We start from the raw sequence: 25,759 nt of genomic DNA on the forward strand, positions 1-25,759 counted from the left end.
AAGGTATAATACATTCTAATATTTTATCCCTTGAACTGTTCACAGAAATCCATTAATAATGCTGCATGTCATCCCTATGCTTACATATAGTCCACAGTAAGCCCATATGGCCACCCCAGTGTTGTGTTGACCAAAGCAACAGCATTGCTGCCATCAGTGAAGCCTTTCATGATGACCGCTGGACGGTACCAGTCAGACCAGAACAAGTAGCTGTCAGCATTTGATTAGACACACAAGAGGACAGATCTGTTTATTGTCATCACTTTTAACCTTGATGCCATTTTATGGATTAAAACTTCATCATGGAACCTGAATGTATTCAACTGTATTCAACCAATACATTTGAGCACTCACCCGGCACTAGGATGCACTGCAATTCCCTTCGGGTTTCTTAATCCAGTTACAATGTCTCGCCTGGATTTGTCTGTGACTCTGAAGGCCGCCACTGACTTGTAGGTGCTTGTGGTCCAAAATAAAACCTTGGAAGTCCAGTCGTAAGCCATGGCATCGACTGTTCCCACTCTGTAGCCTGTCAAAATCTGCTGGACTAAGAACGCGTAAAGAAAATCAATACACTGAGGTGTGACACAAAGGATTCTGAACAGCGCTTTGAAAGACAAAATATAAGGTTATGATTATATCCTATGTGTAAGAAATACACGCAGTTCTTCATTACATGAATGAATAGTAAAAACTCACCGGTGCCATTGAGGTTCGACTTGTAGACAAGACCTCTGGACCTGTCGTTGTAGAAAATGGCCTCCTCGTTGCCGTCAAACTCAACAGCAGAGCCAGAGAAAGAAGTTCCGAGTCCTGTGAGGGGCAGGGTGATGTCCTCCTGGAGGGACAAGTTCAGTGGGATTCCCCGCACCCCAAGAGATGTGGCCATCAACAAGTAGTCCTTCACCTCTGTTTAGAGGGTGAGTGGCAGTGGTTACTCACAGATAATCAGACTCTCTAAACAATTTAATCATAAATTCCTGCCTGTTTTTGTTGTTAGTAAGTAAATGAGAGGGAAATATATGTTATAGTAATGTGATGCAAATTTACAAGTCATAACAATTTTAAGAATAATTTTGGTAATGACAAGGTATGCATGACTTAATTTGTAGGCCAAACTGTACATGACACCAGACATCATAGCTTCAACTTGATTAAGCAGCTGTTTAAAATACCTATCTTTAATGAAATACAATAAAATTGCATTGGGTGATCAAAATTGTAATTGTCACTGTTTGATTGAATTGTCAGAGGATCCGAAAGCAGAACATGTAAAATGTTATTTAACATCCCAACTGTAAAAATCTTTTTTTGCCCTCGATCAAAGGGAACTCACTAAAGCAGGTCCGACGATCAGGCTGCAGGTCGTAACCATGGCGACACTTGCAGCGGAAGCCCAGACCTTCATTGTCAGAGCGGTGACTCAAGACACAAATGTGCTGGCAGCCACCGTTGTGTCTGCCGCAAGGGTTCATCACTGTAAGACAGGACAGACGTGACAGGAAATCACTGTCATTTTTCAGCTGGGTGTAGTATTAGTTTGTAAGACTGGGAGATCTTGGAGTTTAAAACAAAAAGACACTAAATTTCTTTTTAAATGGAGGATGGTTAAACGTGCACTTCCTTACCAACAGGTTGCAGGACAGGATGTGAGACCACAACATGTCCCGGTCTCTTTGCGGTACGATAAATGAGTGCTGGGTTGCTGCCGTTGAACCGGTTGGCTCTCACCACACCCATCTTGGTCCAGTCAGTGAAGAATACGTGGTTTTCAAACACAGCCATTCCAAAGGGATGGGGAGCCTGGGTTCCCCCATTGAGGACTATTTTCCTGGGAAAGAGCGACACCACAGAATGGCCATCAAAGACAGCACAACAGAGATGCATCAGTGTTTCCTTCAACTGAGAAAATATTCAATGACTGATAACATTTTCAGCACAACTTTTACCTGTCCAAACCGTTGTATGTGACAGTCTCCACAGTGTCAAAGTGGCTGTCGGACCAGTAGACCCTCTGAGTGACAATATCAAGGGTAATTCCTGTTGGAGTGCCAAGTCTGTTCCTCACCAGCTCGAAGCGATTACTGCCATCCATGAAGGCACGCTCAAGCTTCATTTGCTCAATGGAAATCCCCATGTCTGTGAAGAACATATAGCTGCAAACAAACAAAAAAATACAGGCTTGAATGCATGCTATACAGTCCAAGCTACATGATGCAAGGTCAAGCGGATGTAAAAACTCTAGGAATAATAGAAATATAGAGTTCTTTAACAGGATTCATTTGAAATGTTGTAGTGTTGCCTCTGATTTATTTTGTATTTGATCATAAAGTGGCTTTAGCTGAGGAACTTAAATAATAATGGCAACTTGCCACAAATGCCAAAAAAAAGAATACTAATATTAGTTTTACTATCCATACTTACATAAATTACATACTGTGTTACATAGCATTAAAAAAAGCATTTAAACCCACCCCATTGTCGGGTCCAGGGCGAGGCCATGAGGTGACTGCAGGTTTTCAGCTACCAGTGTTACCCGGTTCCCTCCATCGAATTCGCACATGTCGATGCGCTCCACCATTGCCTCTAAGACATAGAGTTTGAAGTTGACCCAGTCCACAGCGAGGTTCTGGACATTATGGACTGCAGCAGTCAGAACCTCCTTAATGTTATCCCCATTATAGTTGGTAGAATATACCTGGCAAAAGAAAGAAAGGGTTTGGGGTGAATGGGTTTTTTTTCTCCCTAACTCAACTGCTACCTTAGCACCCTTGAGAACCAGCAACTGGTTTTAATGTTGTGGATGATCTGTGTAAAGTGGTGAAGTTCACGTAGACAAGTACCATGTGTTTGCATTCATATAAAGAAGCTATGACAAATGTGAAGGAAAAAGAAATCAAGACTGACCTTTTTGGTGTATGTATCACTCCAGAAGACGGTGTCACTGTGCCAGTTGTAGGCTACCCCAACAGCGTAACCTTTCCCCTGGGACGGCACCAAAGTTCTGACAAAACGTCCATGTATATCGGCCATCATCACCTCACCCCCGTTTGTGAAAATGAGCTGTGGCATTCCAGCTGGAAAACACAAATACCAAACCTCAGCAGTGAAGTTACAGTTATCTTATATATTTGATACAATTGTAAAAAAAAAAAATGACATTTACGTTTTTGTATGCTTACGTGTCAGATATCAGAGATTGCAGAGTGATATTTAAATAAGGTCTCCTTAACTATGTCATGATGATCTTTCAAACACCCCACAGTTCATAGTAACACATACGCATTGTATGAAGTACTGTGTTATGTGCGACTCACTGTACCTGACACATTGGCTTTACACACATGACCCTGCTCCAAGAAGTATCCATCAGCACAGCTACAGTGGTGTGTCCCGGGACGATCTTCACACAGCTGGTCACAGATCCCCCAGATCTGACAGTCATTATAGTCTGGGCAATAAAACAAGCAGCCATTTTATATGTTTCAGGCATTAGGATGAGGATAACTACTAGTAATTTGCGACCAGAGTACCGTGAAATTAAATCAGTAATTTTAGCCATTCAAGGCTGACTTATGGTAAAAGCTAAAATAAAAAAGACTGAGACCATTTGACCAAGTGCTCTTCTCTTTTCATCACTTCCAGTGAGAGGACAAACTTAATGTTTAAGAAGCTTTTCCACCAAACATAGATTATATGATATATGGCACTTACCTACACAGGAACGACTGTCATTGGCTACAATGAAACCATCAGGGCAGTAGCAAGCTCCACCTTCAGGAGACAGGTGGCAGAGGTACTCACAGCTCAACGTGGAGCACTGATCCAGGCCTGTGTGTAAAAAAGAAATAAACCAACATCATAGTCAAAGCTCAGTCAGGTCATTTAATGTTTCTACTTGTGATCATCGTCTAGGCAGCCTGTCTGCCAGAACCTTATTATCAGAATCGTGACCAGCATTATAGGCATCATCAACTGAAAATGATCAGAGAGAAAAGTTCATGTTAAAACAGATGTGTGTAGAGCCTGACATATACAGTACATTATATTGTACACAGTATATGTAGCTATATATATAAAAGCATGAGTGATATGATGGTTGTCAAGGTTGTGTTGGAGTTACAGAAAGAGAAAATGATGGGGTCATTGTTTATTAACTTTCCAGCAATGCATTTCACAAACTAGTTGGCAACTCACCCTTGAGACACCATCTGATTCTGAATCACAGCCATGCATCTTTTTTTCACATTATGTACCAATAGATCTGTGATAGGCCAGTATTGGCTGATAAATTCGGGGCTTGGGCTCTGGGATGAGAGCAGTGATTAAAAAGGCAAAAGATAGCTGACTTCTGAGAAAGGTTTATGAGTATGATACACTATAATGTCCTAAACCCTTGCACCTACATTTATAGCCCTATGAAAGTGATGCAAGTGTGAAGCATCCTACATTTTGACCAGATCTCACAACATTTAATGCAGTCCATATGTATTCAGTTCAGTTTGTTTCTTCAGATCAGGCTATTGTCACATAATTAGAAGTATAAACTGGCACACACAGCAGCATTGCAGCTGTTTTTTTGTGGTTTAATGTGGAACTTGTATGTGTAGATTTCTCAAATCCATATGAAGAATTTACACTGGTGTGACTTACTGCAGGTTTTCTGTGCAGTGGAGTTGGTCTCATCTGTTCCTCCAGGACAGTCGGGTTTGTCGTCACACACTTTGCCCACTGGAATACACACTGTTGAGCCCGGGCATCCCCACTCACCAGGGTAACAGTCTCGAGAGTTACTATCTAAAAACCCCAGAAACACTTAGATTAGAAATATTTCCACATGCTACCTTTTGAATGATGCAAATAATGTAAAAAAAAAAGTTTGGTATTTTAAGAACAAGTTTTCTCACCACATCCTTTTTCATCACTGTAGTCCCCACAGTCATTGAACTTGTCGCACACCCAGTGCTGAGGGATACAATGACCACTGGAACATGTGAACTCATTGCCGCTACAGCTCTGGTACACTAATGAATAAATAGACAGTAGAACTCACATTTATTTAGTCTTACCCATCTTGCCATGAACTGCAACTTAATTGTGGGCCTATCTAATATGAATATCACAATAATATCTAAACTGTTGAGTTGCACCTCTGTTAAAACGCTTGTGTCAATGCAGTGTCATCCTTACCACAGCCTTGTTCATCACTGTTGTCCCCACAGTCATCCCAGTGGTCACATACAAAGGAATGTGGAATACAGTAGCCATTTGCACACTGATACTGGTGGATGGGACAGTGCTGAGAGGCTGAAAATAAAACACAGTGACTGCATTTACAACAGAACAAACATTCAGTTTACTATTAAAACCTCACTGGGAATATAACAGCTTCTAACTAAAACTGAAGCAACCACAACCTGTGCAACAGCAGAACAAGCTTCAAATTCCTGCGTCACCAATATCACCGAGAAGAAATTTAAAAAAGAACCAGATACTGAGGCTTCAGCGCTTTTAGCTACAATATTCCTGCCACCATAAAAACAACAAATAGCTCAGCTAACCTTAACCACAAAGAAAAGGAGCAGAACAAGACCTACAGCCTTATCTACCTAATGTGGTTTAATACAACAGTCCTGCAATAAATCCTCCTTTCATGGAGGTTATAATGTTCAGTTTGGTTGAAATTGTTTTAGAGGTGTTGATTCAAACTTGGAAAATGGTTTAAAATATCTATTTATGTTTTAGAATATTTTAGAAATTTTGTGAGCTGGATACAAAGGTCCTTTAGGAATCTGGAGATCTATAGATCAGTTTAGCACAGTAAATGCATTTCAACCATATCATCTTCATGTACAAGTAGAGGTAAATGTAATTGATTATTTTTCTGCAGTTTATCTGGCACAAAATAATGTTTACAGTGTCTCCACAACCGTCACTGCCAGTGACAAACTGAGGTTTGCTGTGAGTCTCTTCTACTCACTGCAGTTGAATTCATCAGAGCCGTCTCTGCAGTCCTGTAGCCCATTGCAGTGCTGGGAGTTGTTATAACAGGCCCCATTAGCACATGTCTTCTCAGTGCATGGTGGATAGTCTGCAAAAAAAAAACCAAAAAACCCAAACTTACTTTAATGCCAATAAAATGGTTCCAATTAAACAAATAACCCTCAAGTTAAAAATGATCTGACATTATGAATCAGTACAATGATTTCTGGACTGTAAAGTACAGCACGCTCAGTTCCCAGTAGATGTAAAAGTCTTACTGCAGTTGTTCTCATCAGAGTTGTCCATGCAGTCCGTCACATGGTCACATCTGTATTTGCTGGGGATACACTGGCCCTCGTGGCATGTGAACTGGTCTGAGCTGCATGTTCGTCCACCTGAACCAACAAGAACATGTGAGTGTGTATTTATTTCTAAATGCTACGTTGCAGGACAATTACAACTTGTAATTGGGTACTGGGCAATTTCAGTTAAGGAGTGCAAGACATTTTACATGTTAGTTAATGGTACTATTGATATTTATGTGTTTTCTCCTAAATGACTAAGAAGAAAAATGTCATAGAATTTGAGACAGTTGTTTACTTTGTGGTTGTTTGCAGTTTTGCTTTATTTAAATTAGACGAATTGTAAGTGTCATTTGAACTCCATGCATAGTGACAGGCTCAAGCTTTATACTGGTGTGATGTAGCCACCTAGTGGTTCTACTCGTCATTACTGCACATGAGCAGGCAGCTTTGTGTCCTCTGTGATGATACTTCAGCTTCTGAATAATATGCTCATACATGCCCTTCTCTGAATTACATTTCAGGACATATTTAGAAAAAACACACACACAATGTGGGTTAATAGTCAACATCATCCCAAAGAAAACAGCCACATCATTTCAGTTTTTTTAGTCCTTACAGTGAGTAAGGAAACAATCAGTCTGCATACCACAGGTTCTTTGTTCATCTGAGCCATCAATGCAGTCTTCCTCCCCATCGCAGACAAATCCAAGTGAAATGCATTCACCACTCGTCACACACTTAAATTCCTGTGAGGTGCATGATGGAGGTGCTGCCAGAGAGAACAAAACAACTGAATAGTTTACACATAAATAATAGTGCTTTTGGCTCTATTAATTAATTAATACATGTCTATGGGGTGGATTTACAATATCAAACACACTGGAAACACTGGGTTCTTATAATGGCTTCGCTTTGTACTGTTTGTGTTTTCAGGGACTGGTTGTAATACTTACGACAGTTCAGCTCATCTGAGTCATCTGTGCAGTCTTTAGTTCCATCACACCTCCAGGCTATGTCAATGCATTGTCCACTGGTGCACTGAAACTCACCACTGCTACAGCTTCCTGCAGAAAACACACACGGAGGCAGAAACGTCTATCATCCTTCATCTTTTTATGGGAGTAACGTGGCCTCGTCCTGTAAAAGTCTCTGCAGGAGAGGTCATTTGTGCATTTAATATAGTTTAAAGTACTTTCAATGATGGTTACAATGCACTTGTGAATGTCTGATAGCCACGTCACTTAAGTGAAAAGAATTTTACTGTTTCCTTGACAAATGAGTTACCATGTTTATGACAGCTGTAGCACCTAAAAACATGTGATTTGGCTTTTAAAGGATGGTTAATTCTTCACCATGAATGGACAAACTATCCTATGACCTTGGAGTATGCAGCCAAGCATTTGAAATAGATAATTGATGTCTGATCAGCGTACAGATGTGTACTTTGTATCGTATGTGCAACCATAACATTTCAGTAAAATACAATTAGATTTCCTTGTGAAGGACCCCCCCCCAAATAAAAAAAAAAACGTCAGATTTTTTTTCTGTATTTTTTACAGCCAAATAAAACTTTTCATGGGCTACCAAACAAAGTTAAATAACATTGGCATTATTTCAGGATTTCTTCAAAATGCCAATACAGTTTAGGAGATAAACTGTTACCTTATACTCACTGTACAATATCTTAACATCACATGCCAGTGTATATGTTTCAATGTCAAAATGAATTGTTTTAAAACAGCTAGAATTATAAATTATTAATGATTCATGATTTTTTATTAATGTGAAACTTTCACAGTGTTTGTCAAACTACTCATTAAGTGTGAATATCTGATACATTACAGCAATGATCAAAGATTGAATCCATTTAAACACAACATTTTGGTCAAAATCGCACTGTGATGATGCAAAAACCCCAAAATCCCACTAATTATTACTAATCATTACCTAGTACACATATTCTTCTTGCATTATTTGCATCCCCCTAAAACTTTAACAGATTGGTTACTAGAAAACGCATTGCTTTGAAATCAAGAGTATATACATACCTTGAGCAAGTTGAATTCCTTGAGACAGCAGAAGAAAAGACAGAAGATGAAGACCTCTAAAGCCCATAATTTAATTCTCAGCCTTCCTCCTCAGTTTTCTTGTGTTCATGTGTTAGTCTGACAAAGTGTGTACACTCATGCTAAATCTGCACCCCGACTCTGTTAAGACAAGTGAGCTGGAGGAGGACTGTGCCTTTGGGATTGAGATGTATGACCCAGAGCAACCAGCAGACCAATAATGTGAGATGGAGTAATACAGCTTTTTATGGCTTGCTCCTTTACATAAACTTCATCTAAGATTAACTTTTACCTGTTGGCATGTTGTCTACATCAGCAAGAAAGAGTAACTACTCATTTTTGTGTAACAGTGTGGGAGGAAAGTATCACTCTGTGGTTTAAACCAGAGGTAATAAAGACAACATAGTGCCTTTTTTAATTTCATTTATCCACAAATAAAATATCGGTTCATTCCATCACAAATGACTTGCAGTATTTACTAAATAACCTGATAAAAATAAAACCCTACTGTGGCTGAGTTTTTCTTTTCAGATCTAATTCTGTTTTTCACCAGCACCCTCATCAGGTCTTCCCCTTCTATGAAGCACATTTAAGAACAGCTGGCACATACAGAGAGCTATATGTACTATACAGCAAGAATGTGGTATTATGGGCGAGTGTGACACCTTTTTAATGAATTACACCAAATACAATATGCCTACAATAAATATTATTGATACTTTTGGGGGGGTGAGGGGTGGTCCATAGCAGTAAATTAGTACATGGTTGTACTATACAGGTACCTCTTTTATTGTGCATTGACTATATTTTTCATATAAATGTGGCATACGTATTTTTGCACAACCACGTCGGTATCTTTATAATTACTTTATTTAACTCACACAAATCGGTAAGGTTTCGATACGTACGTCTACATCTTTTTTAAGCAGAACAATAAAATGATCACCATTAAAGGTGATGTGTGCAGCATTTTATTATCAAATCACTACCGCATTACTGAGACTTTATCATATTTACAATCATCAGTTGAACTGATGACTGGCAGCTTCTACTGGCTTCTTTATTGCATTTTACAGTGTGTGGCCTTGCAACACCAATATTGCTTAATTAGTTTATAGTACTGAATATTGCTTTTCAACAAAAAACAGGTGGTCGCTGTTCTTCCAGCACAAATGAAACTAAAGATTTATGAATATCTACCAGTGGCAAATGCTGGATGAGTGAAAGCCCTGTTGAAAAGTCTTTCCTGTCACATTCATCCTCCTCAGTAGAGTGAAAGAAAATTGTAGAGAAGCTACAGTTACAGCTCAATAATGTGTGGACCATCTGCTCTGGCAAGGAGCACATCAGCAATTCAACAAGTCAGATGTTAACTTCCTGCAACACAGATGATCTGCTCCTTACAACCATGTGTTTCCAGTCACTGCAGCTTAAAATCGTGTTTTCCTGGCTGATACACCTGCTGTGCATGTAGCCACTGGTTACCTGTTGCATGTTAATGAGAAATTATATTAAGGTACTATTTTTTTTTAGAACAGACACATTTGTAGATCAACAGTTATGTAGGATATATTTGTCCCTAACCTAAAAAAAATTACTCACCAAAGCGCATCAGCAGACTTGAGGACAGTTCAGCGATTTACAAACCATTATTTTGTAAATCAAATATATATCTGTGCCCTGTGATAGACCGGCTCAACTCTCTGAGCAGCCCACTTCTTTGTGACAACCTGGACGCTACGGTGACAAGGTATCAGAAGGTAATGACAGTCCATCTGCGCCGGTGCTAGCTGGTTAGCATGCTAACTTAAAGTAGAAGAAAAGAAATGACAGAAACAGACACCAAACAAGAGAGTTGTTTTCCACAACTGGAAATAGCTCTTGGCGCGTAAAAGAATGAAGTTTGATGCTGAACTCTCAACATTTCGTCTACACCGATAAGTAAACAGCTTTTAATGCTAACATTGGCTATGTAGCAGTGGTGTGCTGTCACGGCAAGCAATGCTTACCCAGCTAAAGCTAAACATAGATTCATTAGATATGAATCAATTAAACCGATACTGAAGAAGAAGCGATATCTCTTCTTACACCTGGTCTCACAACAGCTTTCTGTCCTATAAAGGATTTTTTGCCTGTCTGCATTCATCATGTCATTTACTGCCCTCCCGTGGTGGCAGGAGGGTTAGGGATATTGTCTCTGAAAGCTAGCTTGACTTGCAGCCGTTGTAACTATCGTTTCTGTCATTTTCGTGGGTTTAACTGCGTCCCATTGATAAGGGCTGGAGCTTGTCAAGCAGAGAACACATGTTGATAATCCTGTAATCTTTGACTGGTGACTAGATACAGCAGAAGTTTGCTCGTCAAGCTGTCCTGACCAGGTCCTTGACTCAGCTTCTACCGTTCTGAGATCAGTTTTGATATTGCACGCATTATATGCATGGCAGATGTGTGTGGAAACTAAACATGGCAGCAGTAACATGTAAACAGCAAATTGCAGTGATTAATCACCTCTGAGCATAAGTAAGTTTGATACAGAATACTGTTACACAAGTAGTGTAGCTCCTTTCAGGAATAGCTCAGTATGTAGGTTGAGAGAGAGAGAGAGAGAGAGAACATGATACTTGTGACTGGAGCAGAGTTGGCTAGTTCCTTAGCCGTTAGCAGAATAGTTCTGAATTTACAGTGTGATGTATGTCTACTTTGGGCTGTTTGTTCTATAACTGAGACTACAACTGCAACTCCTCAAAACTGAAATTCACTTGTCCCCCGTGTCCTTCCCAACTTAAGTCTAGGTGAGGCAGTCAAATGCATTGTTGCTGGAGTGTCACTGTCAGTTAATGATAAATATTTTCCATAGAAGTAGTTTTTAGATATTTTCCCTCCATACTGCACATTTGATATTTTTACTGTCAGCTCGGAGGAATAATCCTAACACTTGTTAAGCCAGGAAGGTGAAAGGTGAAGATGTCCAGAGCAGCAAGATGAAGGAGAGAGATTTTCAGCACCGGAAAAATAGGCAGCGCAAAATCATGAGACAGGACAGGCCCTGAATTTAAGAGGGATTTGCTATTACTACTGTCATGAAAAGGAATGTGTCAGTCGGTTCATATACTATACAGTAGCATAGTAAACAGCTGAATTGCACACAGAGTTTGGGGGCTCTTAGCTCTACTTGCCTATCTGTAAACTCACTGCACACCACTATGTAGCAATAACAAAATGTACAAATAGCTCCTTTGAAAGGACACTCTAAATGTCTATTTCTTTTAGGTGTTTCATTTAATAAACGTTATAATAATAATAAACTTTATTTGTATAGTAACAAGTTCAGAGTGCTTCACAGACATAGAAGAAAGAAAAAAAGTGTTGCTATCAAAATGGACCATGTGTCATTGAAAAATAAATCCTTCAAACCATTATGCATTGTATTGTTATTTTAACTTTGGCTCCCTCCAGTGGTAGTACCAAAAACAATATCCAGCAGCACTTAAATTACTGCATTTGCCTTACTGTGTGTAAATCAAGTATATCTACGGACTCAGGATTGAAATGTTTTGATCATTACAGTAACATAACTGTCAGTTCAACATTTAACGCGACCTGCCATCTCAGTTTTTATTTTCTTCAGTGAAAGAATTCATGAAAAATGATAAGTGGTGGAAAGTCTTTTATTTTAAAATATGGTTCCATGTATTTAAACATTTTATAATTAAATATCATATGATATGAGTGAAAAAGGAAAACTAATACAAAACATTACATAGTTAAAAATCTTTAAGTATTGCTATTTTATCCATGCTGAATAAAATCAATCAGTCATGACAGAAGTTAAACATAAACAAATATACTCTGTCATACAAAACAGAACATCAAACAATTTCATTGTAGAAAACACACAAATTACACTCAAATATCTAGGGGGACCTAACAGGTCCTGATTTGGAGAAAGAACTTATAAAGTTTTATTAAAAGAAACTCGTCTCATTCCCAAAAGCATGTTCAACATAGCGTTAGACATAAACAAGACTCATCACAAACCTGAAATGTTTTACATGCAAAACAAATATTTGTAAATTCATAGACGAGAGAGACATTAGAATTGGCATCCCATAGCCTCTCATTTCAGAGTATCAAGCTCTAGTTCAAGGCCATCTAACAATTGTTAAATAAGTACAATTTCAACTGACTGACAATAAAAATATTGAGAAATCTTTGAAAAGACCCACAATGTATCTCATATCCCAAAAGTTCACAAAGATTAGTCATGGAAAGACAGCAATGATTTATAACAACTTATAATTGGTCAGAATAGGGTTGAGACTATACAGGTCAATGTAGTGAAAGGACAAAACTGCCCTACACTACAATCATATTCAATACACATTTCTTCAGCCATTGTATAAGGCCTATGCAGCCATTGTGGATTTGGGGAAAACAAGAAGTCCGACAGGTTTTCCAACTAAACTTCCAACACTATAGAATAAACCATCATGGTTCCTCAATAGTTCGAGCGTCTTCCATCGTCGTGCACGTAGTAAGGGTTGGTCTGGCCCTGAGTATATGGGTTTACCTGAGCTCGATTCTGGGAATATGGGTTGTTCTGGGGTCGTGCCTGAGCATAGAGGCTGCTCTGAGGACGAGACTGAGTGTATGGGTTCATGTCATCCTGGTCGTCATAGAGCCGCTATAATGCAAAGAAAAAAATATAAATTGTAAAATCAATCATTATATCTCTGATTTCCTCTTCTTTAACCCTGCTGAATTTTTCATTGTTTTGGCTCTTTCTGTTCCATGAACTAAAACTCTTTAAGGAAATTGCTTTTACATTTTATACTTATTCAAACTATCCCTACTACTTTCCCACATTCCTGCTCTTTGTACATCAAACACACACAGAAGCATACTCACTGGGTTCCTTCCCACAGGGGTCATGTTTTGCCGACTGTTGCTTCGAATCATCTCCAGATTGGTCCTGCTGTCCCAGCTGCTGGTGGTTGTGGCCCGTGGGATTCTAGGCACCCCAGCACTGCCAAAGGCTGACCCATTAATTGAGGGTGCCTGGCTGTTGGGCAAGCTGCTGTTACTGTTAACCAATGGTGCCTTGGCAGGCAAGTGGCTGACATAATTCCCAGTGTCTGCATTTTTGTTCTTCTTAGAGCTCTTCTTTGAGGGTCTAACAAGATAAAAGAATATATTAATGTCTAATGTTATTGTTACCACATTCATGTAATATAGTCCCTATTTAGCATTTGTATATGGGTGTTTCTTCATGTCAAATTATTCACAAAATGTGTTTGTGTCTAAAATAAAGTGACAGATTTAAAACACCAGACTGCACTGCCACAATAAAAAAAAGCTTCATAGTTAATGTATCTGGTTACATAAAGGTTAATGTGTAACATGAGTGAGAGAGAAACATGGCACAGACATGGCAGAGGCAATAATGAATGATTTAGGGTGGGTGAATGAACAGATAAGAATCTCACTTGAGTGCCAGTACAGGAAGAAGAATGAGTGTGATAAGCAGCAGTCCCCCGAGCACGGAGCCAACGATTACCAGCAACAGCTGCCATGCTAACAAGACACAACACAACGAGAAGGAAGTTAATAGCAATGCCACGCTATTAAAATAACAACTTTCCTGAGATACTTTCTTCAAAGACAAACCCTATCTATAAGCTGCAGGCTTGTAATAAACACATACTTCATACTCACATTCATTGCAGTTGAAACCAGAATAACCAAATGGACACCTGAAAGACAGGAATGGTTCATTTCTCAATTTGATTTAAACCAACACTTTCTACAAACTGTTACATTGTTAGAGCATGTTAGGAGCGCTTACATCTCGCAGTTGAGAGAATCCTTTGCTTTTTGCCCACTGGGACAAGCTGCAAAAGTAGACAACAATGAAGTAGTTTGTAGTTTAGTAAAAGTAAGAGTATCATATAAGACACACACAAACACACACTTTATCTGTCTCCCACTCACTAAATGCCCTTACCAATGCATATTCTGTTACTGAAGTCCGTCTTTATGTAGTTTGTGCGACAGTTACACTTAAAAGATCCATTGTCTGTTGTGCAATTTGTACTGTCCCTATCACAGGGATTCTTGGTGCACAGGTCTTCCTCTTTAAAGGAAGCAAACACAAAAAGATTGCATCAGTAAATCGAACTCATGTATGTATAGTTGCACAAAAATGCACAAAACAACAAAATAACAATATGATATGAAATGAAGACTGAAATGTACACTACGCTGATAGCAGCTGAGAAATAATATTATCAGTGAGATGTCACTCAATGATACTCTAGACGCATAACAAAGACCACTGCAGGATCCTATTGGTCACCTTACCTAACAGATAGACAAATAGACAGAGAGACAGATAGATAGATAGATAGATAGATAGATAGATAGATAGATAGATAGATAGATAGATAGATAGATAGATAGATAGATAGATTTGTTGTTCTACCTGCAAAATATCAGTATGTGTAATAAACTTACCTGTGAAAACTGCACCTGCCAGTTGACAATCTATACAATTAGTAGCTTCTTCCATCTTACTTTGAATATCACTTGTTTTGATGTTAGAATTTGCGCTGAAGATGATCTCGACAGATGCAGTGAGCCCCTTCTCTGACCCAACTCTGCTCTGTTTACGTGGCCTATATGGGCAAAACTCACACTTATGATTATATTCTGCAATTATTGAGTGCAATGTGGTGTTAACATACTTTAGAAGTACGGTCCTTGATAGATAAACACAGAGATGATAAACAGCATTGTCATTCTGTGACTTACTGGATTTCCAGCACTGTAGAATTAGAGTAACCATCCAATGTCTTGTAAAAACTTGACAACTGTGTTGTGGAAAGAAAATACCATTTTGTTTAGGTAATCATCTGACTGGGAATGAACAGCCTTCTTACATCAATTTCATTTCTGAGATCATTCTGCTTTGATAGGTATTGTTTAGTAACATTCAACACCACATGCACCAGGATTATTACCTTTATAAGTGTAACACAAGTGACTTAGACAAAAAAATGACTGTTATAAAACTTCACAAACAGTGTTTTCGAATGTCTTAATTGGACAAAATAGGGGAAGACTTATTTATCATTTCTTAACTCCTCCATGATACACCTGCCATACAGCTACTCTTTGCTGTTGCACCAGATAAACCCAATGTGTGGAAATCATGGATAAATATATATAGACTACCTCATAAGGTAGATAAAGGGTATAAAAACATACAAGCAATGGGAATGCCTTGTATTCCAAGCATACAGTTTACAAAAATGTCAGCAAAACCAGATGAGAAGAGGAGATAACCGATTGCTTACCGCAGAAGTAATGGTTTGTGCAGCATTATTAAATGCTGCTGATTGCTTGTTTTCCATGTCTTCTTCATATTCTAATTCAAGCAAGGTTAGTTGTCCAGGGAAAACTTTGGCTGAAATAGCAAAACATCATCATAAGAAATATGTATATACTTTCCTGTGATAACTATTTATTAAAAAGAACAGTGCCACGATTTGGGAAATATGCATATTTGCTTTCTTGCCGAGAGTTAGATGAAAACATCAATCATTTTCAAATCTGTCCACTAAGTACAGCAACAGCAAGGAAACAGTTGGCTTAGCATTAAGACTGGAAATTGCACGGTAATCACAAGACTTCAAGAAGTCACTGTCCAAGATGTCCTGGACATAACACCCATAAAAAAAACACAATGTACTGTTATGACTATAGTTCTTTATATAACATGTTAATTAGTTAACTTTAGGGGGGCTAGTTTGCACCTTTGGACAGAACCACATGAGCAATCTCCCCTCATTCTGAGTCTTTATGCTAAACTAAGCTAACACCTTATATTTACCAACAGAACATTGAGCTTGTCATTTAACTCTCAGTAGAAATGTAACTTTAAACATTTTGTGAAATGTTGGTATTCTACAGTTGATTATAATTTTAACTGGCCTGATACTACTAGAATCTAAAGAAACAAATTACAAACAATTTCTTACAGTGTCTCTAGGTCTTCAAAGATTCAACAGAGGACAATATACAGGCTAAACCTTTGTATTGTTAGGTTTTCGTTAAGTCACTTTCTCGTGCATTAACAATGTCACAATGGTGGTATGCAACCAAATACTTACCAGTCTCACAACTGTTGCTTTCATAATTGTAGTTATTACCAGGCAAGCACAAGCATACAAAGGTTTCGTTGGCACGAACCCCACAGGTGCTCCCTTGGCCACATGGGGTTTTATCACAAGGATCTTTGAAGTTAAAGGAAAATACACACACACACACACACACACACACACACACACACACACACACACACACACACACACACACACACAATATAAGCATTTACAGCATAATGTAATCAATTAAAACCAATGTACGACAGGATACAGAGGAAATTACAGATTTTGAACACCTGGAATTACCTGGCTTCATAGTTGTCGTGGGTGTCGGAGCTGTGGTCGTTGTTGTTGCAGTTGTCGTCGTTGTGGTAACACCTGTGGTCGTTGTTGCCGCAGGTGCCGTCGTTGTGGTAGCACCTGTGGTCGTTGTGGTAACACCTGTGGTCGTTGTGGCCGCAGGTGCCGTCGTTGTGGTAGCACCTGTGGTCGTTGTGGTAACACCTGTGGTCGTTGTGGCCGCAGGTGCCGTCGTTGTGGTGGCACCTGTGGTCGTTGTTGCTGCAGGTGCCGTCGTTGTGGTGGCACCTGTGGTCGTTGTGGCCGCAGGTGCCGTCGTTGTGGTAGCACCTGTGGTCGTTGTGGTAACACCTGTGGTCGTTGTGGTAACACCTGTGGTCGTTGTGGCCGCAGGTGCCGTCGTTGTGGTGGCACCTGTGGTCGTTGTTGCTGCAGGTGCCGTCGTTGTGGTGGCACCTGTGGTCGTTGTTGCTGCAGGTGCCGTCGTTGTGGTAGCACCTGTGGTCGTTGTGGTAACACCTGTGGTCGTTGTGGCCGCAGGTGCCGTCGTTGTGGTAGCACCTGTGGTCGTTGTTGCTGTAGGTCCCGTCGTTGTGGTAACACCTGTGGTCGTTGTGGTAACACCTGTGGTCGTTGTGGCTGCAGGTGCCAGTGTTGTGTTTGAACCAATAGAACCTGGTGCCGTTGTTGGAGAATGTCCCAGCGTTGTGGATGAAACGGGCATAATCAAATTAGACAACAAAGAAAATCAACTCCGCTATAACAATTTAATCTATTTAGCAGATCCCCAGATCTGGCAAGATTATATATGAGATACAAGGGGAAAGGATAACAACGTATTACTCTTAAAAATTAGTCACTTTTTCAAATTAGCCTTCCTTGATAATGCAACCTTATCTCTATCACATTATTAACACAGGCCAGTATCAGTCATGGCCAAACGACATGCCTGATAGAATTACATACAGGTTTATGATACAGCAACATGATTTATGGGTTTACGGGCAGAGAGTCTTCTTTACCTGAAGATAAAAAGTACTAATCAGGGCACTGAGAGTTACATTTTAAAGGGTGGCTGGTGAACGAGGTGTGGCACAGCCATATTTTATACTGACAACCTGAAATCCAGCTCTTCATTGTATAAAAGGAATTTGGGTTATCAAATGTTTAGTTTTGTAACAGCCTGAAACAGAAGAATAATCAGTCCACTAGTTTCATTGTTATTAAAGTTATTATCATAATCATTATATTATTAAATTAGATGAACTCCTTTCCGCCCAAAAACAATATCCTAGATGCTGTAAGGCTCTCAGGAAAGGGATTTATTAGAGTGCCATGAAACATAAGTATATATTCTTTTATTTATTATTACATTTATGGAAGATCTAAATGAAAACAAGTCAACACAAAGACATACATTGAAATAAAATACATATTGTTATCCGTTTTTCCATTTTATGGTGACAAATTTGATACAAAACAAGGGGAGAGAAAGGTCTTTTACTGTAATTACATCAATTCATATGAACCCCCAAAACTAAAAATAACAGGTTCTACATGTGCCCTTTAAAGTTCACTTAAACCTAATTTAGGTTTCAATCCTTTTAAGTATTAACCAGACCCAGACTAGAGGATATAGTCTCGATCTGGATTCTTCCTTGACTGGAATAGCTTTCTAAAGGAAGGTAGGGTAACAACAGGGTCATAAAGTAAGGTCAGATTGTCTGCATCAATACACTAGTCAAATATTTACATTTGCTTGTGTGTGAACCAAACCAATCCAGATGTAAAAAAAAAAAAAAAAAAGGCTGTACAGCCAAGCTTGAGGAAATTATGCAAATTGTGCCTTTATTCTAACTGTTGATTCATAAATAATTGAATATCTGGTTTTTGAATTTGTCTGGAAACAATAAGGTAACAAAAAAAACTGAAAACAACAAGCTTGAGAGATTGAATACACTTTCAACAGACAAAGAACTGAAGGCAGCAATGCCTAGGTTTCATCTTCCATCAAAATCTCATTTTTATCTGCTGCTTATTAAAAACTTTCTAAACCATCAACTGTGTGTGGAAAATATCTTTGCTTTGGGGAGAAACTTACTGAAGCCTAAAATTCAATAAAATTTCAACATTTTATGATGCACTCTGGATTTCTTATAATTCTCCCTGACATACTTGATAATTGAACTTACTATTATCTGAGCTACCCCCTCTATCAGAGTCTAACAACTTACGAAGATTTTTAACATGTGTAGGTTTTAAAGGTAATATTAAAATAATAACTTACCAAAACAGGCTACAACTAGCCAGAGGAAAGACAGGAGTTTGAATTTTCCAGCCATTGAAAAAGAACTTGAGGATAAAACTTCACCACAAGAAAGAAAACGGGTTTTGAGTGGAAGTGGCTTTAGTGCCCTCAAAACCTTAAATGATGAGGGCTCAGGTGTCCTCCGCTGTTAGTTTTGATCATTAGCCACTCCTCCGAGGGCAGGACTGTCTGCTAAAGTATGTTTCCTGCCCAGAAAAGAACACTGCCGTTTATCTTTATGTATTTGATTTTATCTGTCAGTTTATGGTTTTTGTTAATGGCTGGAACGTGTGTCACAGAAATCAGAGCTATAGAAAGTCTGGACACTGGACAAATTTCATCTATTCAAAGAAAAGAAGTGTTGTCCATACTAAACATTTGACAAATGGTCTCTTGGATGCACAGTCTGAAATTATCCCAGCAACCACTTAACTGAATCTTCAGAGCTTGTCTTAAAATTACACAGGGGGCATGTGACAATACTAAAATAAGTTTTTTGTTGGCCAACCTCAAACTGAACAGGGTTCAAAGGCTGTGGTGACCGCTAAAGAACGGCTGATTTTGGATAGAAATACACTCTCTGATTTTCAATATGTACCTGAAATTATATCGACAAATGAAGTGTTGTTGCATTTAATGTAATAATTCATTTATTATAAGGTAAGTAATCTTAGCTAACTATGAAAAAAATAAGTAAAGCAAGCAGGTAAGGCTGCAACTAATGATTATTTTCATGATCCATTAATCTCCTCATTTTGGGGATTCATTGATTAATCATTTGACCTATAAATGTCTGAAAATATTTAAAACTTCATGTCCAAATTTGGCCCAAGGTGATGTCTTCAAATGTCTTGTTTCTTCTGATTTACAGTATGAAACCCTAACATTTACAGTTTATTATAACATAAGACAAAGAAGAGCTCCTTGCAACTGAGAAGCAGCAACCACTAAATATTTGGCATTTTTGCTATAAAAAAAAAAAAAAAATTAAAATGGTTAATGGATTATCAAAATAGTTGCAGATTATTATTCTGTTGATTGACTCATCGATTGATTGTTTTACAGCTTTATAAGCTGAGGTCAGATAACATCCTAACTTCTCATATGGTACAGTTGACCATCTGAAGACTTGCAATCCACAACCTGGAATTGAAATATAATCAATAAACAATACATTCATCACCCAGATTGAAACATACAGATTAAAACCTGCACATTTGTTCATTATGTTTAGAGTTCTGCTTTACTTGAAATCTCATGACTCCCAAACTAAACTGATAGTTATTTATGGACTGTGTTAGTCCTAAAATGGTTATTTTTGCTTTCTTGATATAGAGTTTCCACTCTTTACATCATTTGAGTATGAAGCTTGTAAAATGGTTCTTGTAACCCAACGTTCTGATACCAAAGTTGTGGAAAAACACAAGAAGGAAGCAATGGTGTCTGCCAGTAAGAAGTCAGTGATAAGAGTAAATACATATGTAGACCATGTTGTGGATTTGCAATGTGCCTGGGTCAAACCAAAGGGCTAATGTCAACTCAAGTCAAGACTGGGACTTCCATCTACTCCCTGTCAGAGTTGGAAAGATGCCAGTATGTTAAATTAGGTGGGAGCTTTACAGCAGGGGAAAGAGTTCACTGACAGAAGTTATTATCATTGTCCTATATAAAGCGCAGCACATCACGCTGGCACAGAGTGATGTCACATAAACATTTTTTTTTTTTTTTTTTAAACATTTTTCCTGGGACTTATCTCCATAGCTGGGAACATGTAAAACAGAATTGGAGGTTTTCTATGACAAAAATGAAAAAGAAAAATACTAATGACAAACAATGTGTATTAACTTGCTTTATTCATACAGCACTGCTGTTTGTCATTAATAACAATGTTCAGTTTCCTTCTAAGGTACGTAGTATAGTTTCCTGTGTACATCTCGGGGTTAGACTTTATAAGTTACTGAGAGGGGCAGTAATGAAAAAGAGGAACAAAGGCTACATTCCTTGCTAGTGTTTTTTAATGAATTTATGGCAGTTCCACCGGCCATCATGTCACCCCGGGACCAGCTCTGCAAACACGATTTCTCCACTGGCCCACTTAAAACATGACTGTGTCCACACAACACAACTAAAGAAGAATTTTCCATGAAGCCTAATACTAGCATGAACGAGTCTAAACATGTTTCAGAAAGTGATTCAGTCCACTGACAACAGCGTTATCGGAAACTAGGCGGCCAATAAAATGGGGTGGGATGAAGGATCAGGTGACCTTTGATTTAAAAACGTCATAAGATGTGAGATAATGCAATCCTGGTGTAAACAGTAAAACAGTAAAAAAGAAAAAAAGACATATATGTGTGTGTGCTTTAAACTGTCATTTTAAGAAAAGAAGTCATAATGTTACATAATGTTTTTAAATTTAAAGTTTAATGAGAACTTTGAGATATCATCCCTCCAACATCCAAAAATTCTATTACTTCCAAATTGACCTTAATCCCAGTTACTTATCTGAATGGACACATGAAACAACTCTTACGCCACTTGAGCGTCATCATGGGTGTCAGTGGAAAAATGACATAACTTAAAGATAAAATATCTTTTAACTGAAAGTGAAGTAACACAGCAAACAGAGATGTCTATGTTGGTAACAACAGCAAAAACAAAAAACAAACCCAAATGTGTGACTTAGATTAATAACAACACATCTGATAACTCAATTTTTGGGCATCAATGCAAATTAACAACACTAATAATAACATATTTTTAGCATGTTGAATAACATATTGTCTGTTTTAGGCTTCCATCAATACTATGCTGGCATTTCTGACCATTAAAAACACAGCTTTTTCAAAAATGTGTTCAAATGAACTCTGGATTAGAACCTGCTGTCACTCTCTAATGGACTGAAAAGTGTCTTTATACATTAACTAGCATTGGACAAAAACTAGTGTATATCTTAATTATTTAGGTTTTACGTTTGTGTAATAAATAGGCCTAAAGTTTCAATAATGATAATCTAACAAACACATAAAACTTATTCTTGGGGGCGTCGAGTAGCTCAGTTGGATGAGGCTACAGTCCTCGCTGCAGATGGCCCCGGTTCGAGTCCCGCATCGGACAAGCCCCTACCTGCATGTCATTCCCCCTCTCTCTGCCTCCCCATTTCCTGTCTCTCTACTGTGCTATCCAATAAAGGCACAAAAAGCCTGAAAAAAAAAAGACTTATTCTTGATCTGAATGTCAAACTCTTGAAATATATATTTCAATAGATTTAATTTACAAATTGAAATATGAACACACATAATTGTAATTGTCAGGAGGTTGACGGTTTAGTCCTTTATAGATCATTAGATTATATCTTAATATTATTAACATAATGTATCAATGATATACCTTACCTTTCCCACAAATAGTCGATATAAATCACGCCAGTTGTGTCCAATACTATTAATTTCCCATAAATCCCATTGCTTTACTGACCAAAAAGGATGTGACACACACTGAACATTCCTTGGTGTTTCTGGGGTTGAAGTAAAAATTTCAATAAAATTTACAAAATTTGGTGTAATTATGTGGAGAAATATCAACAGGCCTCTTTCACTGAAGACATTTTAACATGTCACAGTGGGAATATCACAGGTATAAATACTTAATGTTGGCTTAATTCCATTTAGCTGCTTCAGTTTCAGGGGTGCCTTTTTTCCTTTTATAACAAGTCAAAATGTCTGCCGGGAAAAATACCTGTTCCTCAAGTAGAACAACATACAGTGGGGTCCAAAAGAAAGACTCACTCTATATAAATAAATTTAATTTTACATAGTTAATTACACACTATTAAGCTGATAACTGCTCACTCCACAACAAAATTATATTGATAAAATTAAAATTTCCAAATACTAATTCTTAACTTTTGAATTGGGTTTAGTTTATTATCACATTTGTTCCAAAGGAGGAAAATGTTCAAATAGAGATACATCGATTATTCCCCAGCTTCATTTTTCCCTCCCAGGTTTTATGGACACGTCGCTGTGAGCAATAACTGCCTTTGTGTCCACTTGCTAACTGGAAGTCCAAAGTCACTTACAGTTCATTGCCACCATTAACCCCACCCAACATGCTGTTCCTGGCAATGGCAGCTGGGATTAGAACTTGATGTTCATGAAAGGGTCAAGAGGTGAAGTGAAACTCTGTCTAACATGTTGCTCCAAATTCTCCCCCTAGGTTGAGCTCTAATGACTCTAAAGGCCATTGCCCATGATATCCTTCATACTCAGTGACTCCTGGGGAAGTATCTGCATTTATTATGTTTCTCCACTCATTTATTCAACTGTATGTTGACACTACATTACTACTATTAATTAGAATGTCTCCTCATCTACGCTTGAATGATTACATTATGAAAGCAACTGAAATAAGACAAGAAGCCACTGATTTGCATAAATATTTACAATTGACCTGAAAAACAGGTTGTGTCTGTCTATTGCCAGACAAGAATGTCAGTACTGGACAATTCTGAAAAAAGCCCAAACTATGTTCAGTTTTTTTTATTTTTTTATAAACAATATCTCACTTTCTACAATATCTGTGCATGGCAACTACAGTATGGTTAAGATTAGGGAAAGATTGTGGTTATATTAGCAAATAAACTACAGTTTAGGCATGATTCACGTCAGGAAATCAAAGCTCTTGGTTATGGTTAATGAAAACTTATGGTTATGGGCTGATTATAACTTATCTGATAGTGATGTTTGGGTCGAGACCTAGAGACAACAGTTTACTCCTTTTAATTTGAGGCTATTGAGACATGCATTCACAAACTACGACAGAGTTAAAGCTGCTTATCTGATCCATGTAAGAGCCAACGGCCGTAAGAGCAGTGAAACACTCTAGCATCTCTTAAGTCTCTTGGAAACAGGTTTTTCACAGCCGTCAGGCGTAAACAGCATGAAGTCGTGTGAAAGCAAAAGAATCTTGTTGACACTGCATTTAACTCTGACATCCCAGCACCCATTAATAAGGCCATTTGTACAATATGCCAATAATTTTGGGGAAATGTTTGTGTTTTAAAGTCAATGTAACTGTCAATGTTCCTCAAGAAAAACAGCTCCATCCTCTGGCAACAAGGCCTTGTGTCTAAATTGCAGGATGACTGAGCGAATTGTGCTAAAAACATATTCTCATCACATGACAGGTTGTAAACTGGATTCATTCACAGGGGGATCAAGGTGCATCCATTGCAAGCATGCCTGCATAAAACTCAGATTGTTAAACTATAAACCTCTCATTTGGCATAGCATGTTTATTATGCTGCTGCACCATCCTGCCTGTTTACTCCTGAATTCTCCAGTAGTGTGAGAACTCAATCAAAACAAACAATAAAAACAAATGAAACAGGGGTTTTCCTCCTGACTTCAGGCTATTTGGATGTGCACTCATACAGTAGCAGGATGCAACAGTTTCTTCTTATTATTATTATTATACCTTTACTCGTACTGTGCTGTAGTACAATTTTAAGAGTACTGGTGTTTGTTTGTAGTTTTGTAGATTGTAAAGCTCTTTGAGGAAAATTTGTGCATTGGAATAGATAAAAAAAATTACTCGATATTTACTTTTGATATAATCTACTGCTTTGAAACATTTTGAGTGCAGGACTTTTGTTATTTTCAGATTGTAGCACTGTGGCTTTAATAAAATCTGGACACACCTCACCACACCAGTGGCCTCCTGGCTTTCCAACACTATGATTCACCTGGACAACCAGCCCTTTCAAATCAGGGTCATGTACAACAAAGCAGCAGAAACTGGAAAACACATATCTATCTGGGCATCTTTCAGCCGTTACTGACAAAGCTGAAGGTTGACTCTTGCAGGAACTTTCAGTGCTTTTAAAAAGAAAACCACACACACCACGTACTTTTTTTTTTGTAACAAAAAGTTTTTATTGGCTTCTCTAATCCGTTCATCATCTCAATAACAGGTACAGCCTGGGAAATCATATCACAAGGGGTCTAGAACAAATAAGACAAAGGAATGGGGAGGCTTCTGCTACAAAATTTGGTATTGAGGTGACAGAAAAAAGCCATACAAAAATGTCTTTATCATGCATACTGGAGAAAAACTCAAAAAAAAATTGAGAACACACATTTTTAGTGTTTTTGTACATTTTTGTAAACAATATCCTTCTAGAGATCATATCAAAACACATTATGGCAAGTAACAAAAATAAGGGATATAACATGAGAAAATGAATGTTCTATGAGGCATCTAGAATGCAACACTGCTTGGCGTGGATGTTTTTACAGAAAAAAAAAAAAAATACATTTGCATTTTGAGTCATTCGCTCTATAATTGTAAACACAGGCAGTGTTAAATGATTATACAATATGTCGAACCTATACTACAAATATTTCCACTACATACATGAAACGCGTGTCCCTGCTTTCTTACGCTTTAGTGATATGAGGTATATTTAGGTCAATCTTATTGTCTTTTTTTTTCTCTCCTTTAAAAGCATAGTGTGTGTTTGGAGTGAAGTGGCTGGTCAGTCAGTCTTTGTTCCCTGTGATCTGAGCAGCTTCAAAGTCTCTTGGCTGTGGAGCTCACAGACATAGGAAAAGGAAGGGGGGGGGGGGGGGG

At 38.3% G+C, this 25,759-nt stretch overlaps 2 protein-coding genes across 4 annotated transcripts in view; both read right to left on the reverse strand.

The window, feature by feature from the left end:
* lrp2b (low density lipoprotein receptor-related protein 2b) overlaps positions 1 to 8,555 on the reverse strand; it is a 38,270-nt gene extending 29,715 nt beyond the window's left edge. For all 3 annotated transcript variants that reach the window (XM_023398581.2, XM_023398580.2, XM_023398579.2), the window contains exons 1-18: positions 8,336 to 8,555; positions 7,241 to 7,351; positions 6,934 to 7,056; positions 6,261 to 6,377; positions 5,981 to 6,091; positions 5,191 to 5,307; positions 4,908 to 5,024; positions 4,654 to 4,797; positions 3,715 to 3,831; positions 3,323 to 3,451; positions 2,908 to 3,077; positions 2,475 to 2,698; positions 1,950 to 2,156; positions 1,629 to 1,831; positions 1,337 to 1,477; positions 700 to 909; positions 355 to 547; positions 85 to 210 (exon numbers count right to left, since the gene is read on the reverse strand). In XM_023398581.2, the coding sequence (XP_023254349.1) occupies positions 85 to 210; positions 355 to 547; positions 700 to 909; positions 1,337 to 1,477; positions 1,629 to 1,831; positions 1,950 to 2,156; positions 2,475 to 2,698; positions 2,908 to 3,077; positions 3,323 to 3,451; positions 3,715 to 3,831; positions 4,654 to 4,797; positions 4,908 to 5,024; positions 5,191 to 5,307; positions 5,981 to 6,091; positions 6,261 to 6,377; positions 6,934 to 7,056; positions 7,241 to 7,351; positions 8,336 to 8,402 (2,627 nt within the window). In that variant the 5' untranslated portion in view covers positions 8,403 to 8,555. The remainder of the gene's footprint in view (positions 1 to 84; positions 211 to 354; positions 548 to 699; positions 910 to 1,336; positions 1,478 to 1,628; positions 1,832 to 1,949; positions 2,157 to 2,474; positions 2,699 to 2,907; positions 3,078 to 3,322; positions 3,452 to 3,714; positions 3,832 to 4,653; positions 4,798 to 4,907; positions 5,025 to 5,190; positions 5,308 to 5,980; positions 6,092 to 6,260; positions 6,378 to 6,933; positions 7,057 to 7,240; positions 7,352 to 8,335) is intronic.
* A 3,448-nt stretch (positions 8,556 to 12,003) lies between these two features.
* Positions 12,004 to 19,255, reverse strand: muc13b (mucin 13b, cell surface associated). The gene is made up of 12 exons (XM_023398585.2): positions 19,106 to 19,255; positions 16,825 to 17,493; positions 16,525 to 16,647; positions 15,709 to 15,818; positions 15,164 to 15,222; positions 14,867 to 15,027; positions 14,358 to 14,486; positions 14,199 to 14,244; positions 14,069 to 14,106; positions 13,840 to 13,927; positions 13,262 to 13,526; positions 12,004 to 13,037 (listed from the first exon to the last, which is right to left on the reverse strand). The coding sequence occupies exons 1-12, from the start codon at positions 19,158 to 19,160 to the stop codon at positions 12,852 to 12,854; spliced, it is 1,929 nt and encodes a 642-aa protein (XP_023254353.1). The 5' UTR covers positions 19,161 to 19,255; the 3' UTR covers positions 12,004 to 12,851.
* Positions 19,256 to 25,759: the final 6,504 nt, after the last annotated feature.

Source organism: Seriola lalandi, unplaced genomic scaffold (assembly GCF_002814215.2).
Source record: "Seriola lalandi dorsalis isolate HSWRI2012SDOR001 ecotype SW California unplaced genomic scaffold, Sedor1 jcf7180002049661, whole genome shotgun sequence".
Classification (NCBI taxonomy): domain Eukaryota; kingdom Metazoa; phylum Chordata; class Actinopteri; order Carangiformes; family Carangidae; genus Seriola; species Seriola lalandi.

Excerpts from the sequence above, each read along its gene's own strand:
- muc13b (XM_023398585.2), bottom strand. The coding sequence starts at position 19,160 with ATGGCTGGAAAATTCAAACTCCTGTCTTTCCTCTGGCTAGTTGTAGCC. Across the intron at positions 16,648-16,824 it reads CACGACAACTATGAAGCCAG|ATCCTTGTGATAAAACCCCA; the intron begins GTAATTCCAGGT and ends TTAACTTCAAAG. Across the intron at positions 14,487-14,866 it reads GGCAGGTGCAGTTTTCACAG|AGGAAGACCTGTGCACCAAG; the intron begins GTAAGTTTATTA and ends CTTCCTTTAAAG.